The sequence below is a fragment of the Rhincodon typus genome, unplaced genomic scaffold (assembly GCF_021869965.1).
Source record: "Rhincodon typus isolate 14 unplaced genomic scaffold, sRhiTyp1.1 hic_rhity00006208, whole genome shotgun sequence".
Lineage (NCBI taxonomy): Eukaryota > Metazoa > Chordata > Chondrichthyes > Orectolobiformes > Rhincodontidae > Rhincodon > Rhincodon typus.
In genome coordinates, this window is record NW_025971846.1 from 8,251 (window position 1) to 10,198 (window position 1,948).

The 1,948-nt window shown below is 53.9% G+C and overlaps 1 protein-coding gene across 1 annotated transcript; it reads left to right on the forward strand.

Annotated features, from left to right (window-relative positions):
* The first annotated feature begins 1,094 nt into the window (after nt 1-1,094).
* On the forward strand, nt 1,095-1,553 carry LOC125482133 (homeobox protein Hox-C8-like). Its single transcript, XM_048594131.1, has one exon. It carries the CDS (start codon nt 1,095-1,097, stop codon nt 1,551-1,553), a length of 459 nt encoding a protein of 152 aa, XP_048450088.1.
* The last annotated feature ends 395 nt before the right edge of the window (nt 1,554-1,948 follow it).

The window sequence follows — 1,948 nt, forward strand, 5'->3', positions numbered from 1 at the left end:
AGTTTCACCGGGATAGCGAGAGAGCGTTTGTGAGAGACGGAGACAGGGAGGGAGAGAGCGAGAGAGAGGAATTCCGCTCTCTGAGAGATATGCAGCCTCTGCTGCCGAATATTTAAAGACAAAGAGAGGCGATTCCTCTTCTCTATCTCCCTCTCTCCTTCCCTGCTCCTCATCAGGGAGCAAGTTTCAGTGCCATAGATTTACCCCATTCACCTGGGTCTCTCTCTCTCTCTGTGTCTGCCTCCTCTCTATCTCTTTATCTCCTTCTCTCTCTCTCTCTCTTCCTCTCCTCGCTCTATCTCTCTATCACCCTCTCCTCTCGCTCTGTCTCTCTTTCTCCTCTCTCTCTCTTTGCCTCCTCCTTCTCTCCCTACCCCTCTCTATCTGTCTATCTCCTTCTGTCTCTATCCATCTCTTCTCTCTTTGCATCCTCCTTCTCTCACCACCCCCGTCTACCTGTATCTCTATCGCCTTCTCCCTCCTTATCTCCACTCTCCGTATTTTTCAGTGTCTATAGCCCCTTCTCTTCTGTCTCTCAGTCTCTCTATCTCCTTCTCTCCATCTCTTCCTCTGTTTGTCTCCTCTTCCTCTCTTTCAAGCTCTCTCTCCTTCTCTCTCAGCTTCTCTCCTCTGTCTCCTCTTCCTCTCTCCTTGTCTCTCTTGGTCCTTCTCTCATCTCTTTCTCCCTCTATCTTCCTCTCTTGACTTCTCATCCTTTCCTCTATCTCTCTCCCAGCCTCCTCCTCTCTATCTCCTGCTTTTCCTCGATCTCTCTATCTCCTCTCTCCCACTACTCTCTCTCCTTCTCTGTCTCACTACCCCCACCCCGACTCCTCTCTGTCCCTTCTCTTTGTCGCCTCCTCTCTCTCTACCACCTCCTTCCCTATTTCCTCCTCCTTCTCCAGCTCCCTCTCTCCTTCCCTTCTTGTGATCAATCCTCTCTCTATCTACCTCCTCCTTCTCTATCTACTCTTCCTTCTCTATCTCCCTCTCTCACCGTCTCTCCTTCCCTTCTTCTCTATCGCCTCCTCTCTCTCTCTCCTTCTCCTCTCTCCTCTACTCCTCTCTCTCTCTCTCTGTCTGGCACCACGGTCATGAGCTCCTATTTCGTTAATCCGTTGTTCACTAAGTACAAACCGGACGATGCACTGGACCGTACTAATTACTACGACGGCTGTTTCCCGCACGGAATCAGCGGGGAACCCGCTCTGATGTACGGCGCGGTGACACGTCCCGCTTTCCAGCCCGTCTCCGGTCACATCCAGGACTACTTCCACACCGGTGGCTCCTCGCTCCCCGCCTCCAGCTACCAGCAGGGGCCCTGCGGACCCTCTTGCCAAGGGGAGACGGCCAAGTTTTACGGCTACGACGCGCTGGGCAGGCAGAACGCTTACGCCGGCGGGCAGACGGACGCGGCGTTGCTGCAGTATCCCGAGTGTAAGGCGGGGGTCCCCGCTCCAGCGGCGGCGGGCAGCGGGAGTGAAGGACCGGGAGCCGTGAATCCCAACTCACCCGCCAGCCTCATGTTCCCGTGGATGAGACCGCACGGTTAGCTTTTACTTTCTCCCCTCCCCCTCTATCTCCTCCCACATCTCTCTCTCTCTCTTTCTCCCTCCATCTCTCTCTCTGTCTTTCTCCCTCCACCTCTCCCTCTCTCTCTCTTTCCATTTCCGTTCTTCACCCTCATCTCTCTCTCCCTCCCTACCCCCATCTCTCTCTCTCTTTCTCCTTCCATCTCTCTCTCTTTCTCCCTCCATCTCTCCCCCTCTCTCCTTCCATTTCCGTTCTTCACCCTCATCACTCTCTCTCCCTCCATCTCTCTCTCTCGCTTTCTCCCTCCATCTCTCTCTCTCTCTTTCCATTTCTGTTCCTCACCCTCATCATTTTCTCTCCCTCCATCTCTCTCTCTTTCTCCCTCCATCTCTCTCTCTTTCTCCCTCCATCTCTC

Bases quoted from the DNA above. Each gene is read 5' to 3' on its own strand.
- LOC125482133 (XM_048594131.1), top strand. From the start codon at position 1,095: ATGAGCTCCTATTTCGTTAATCCGTTGTTCACTAAGTACAAACCGGAC.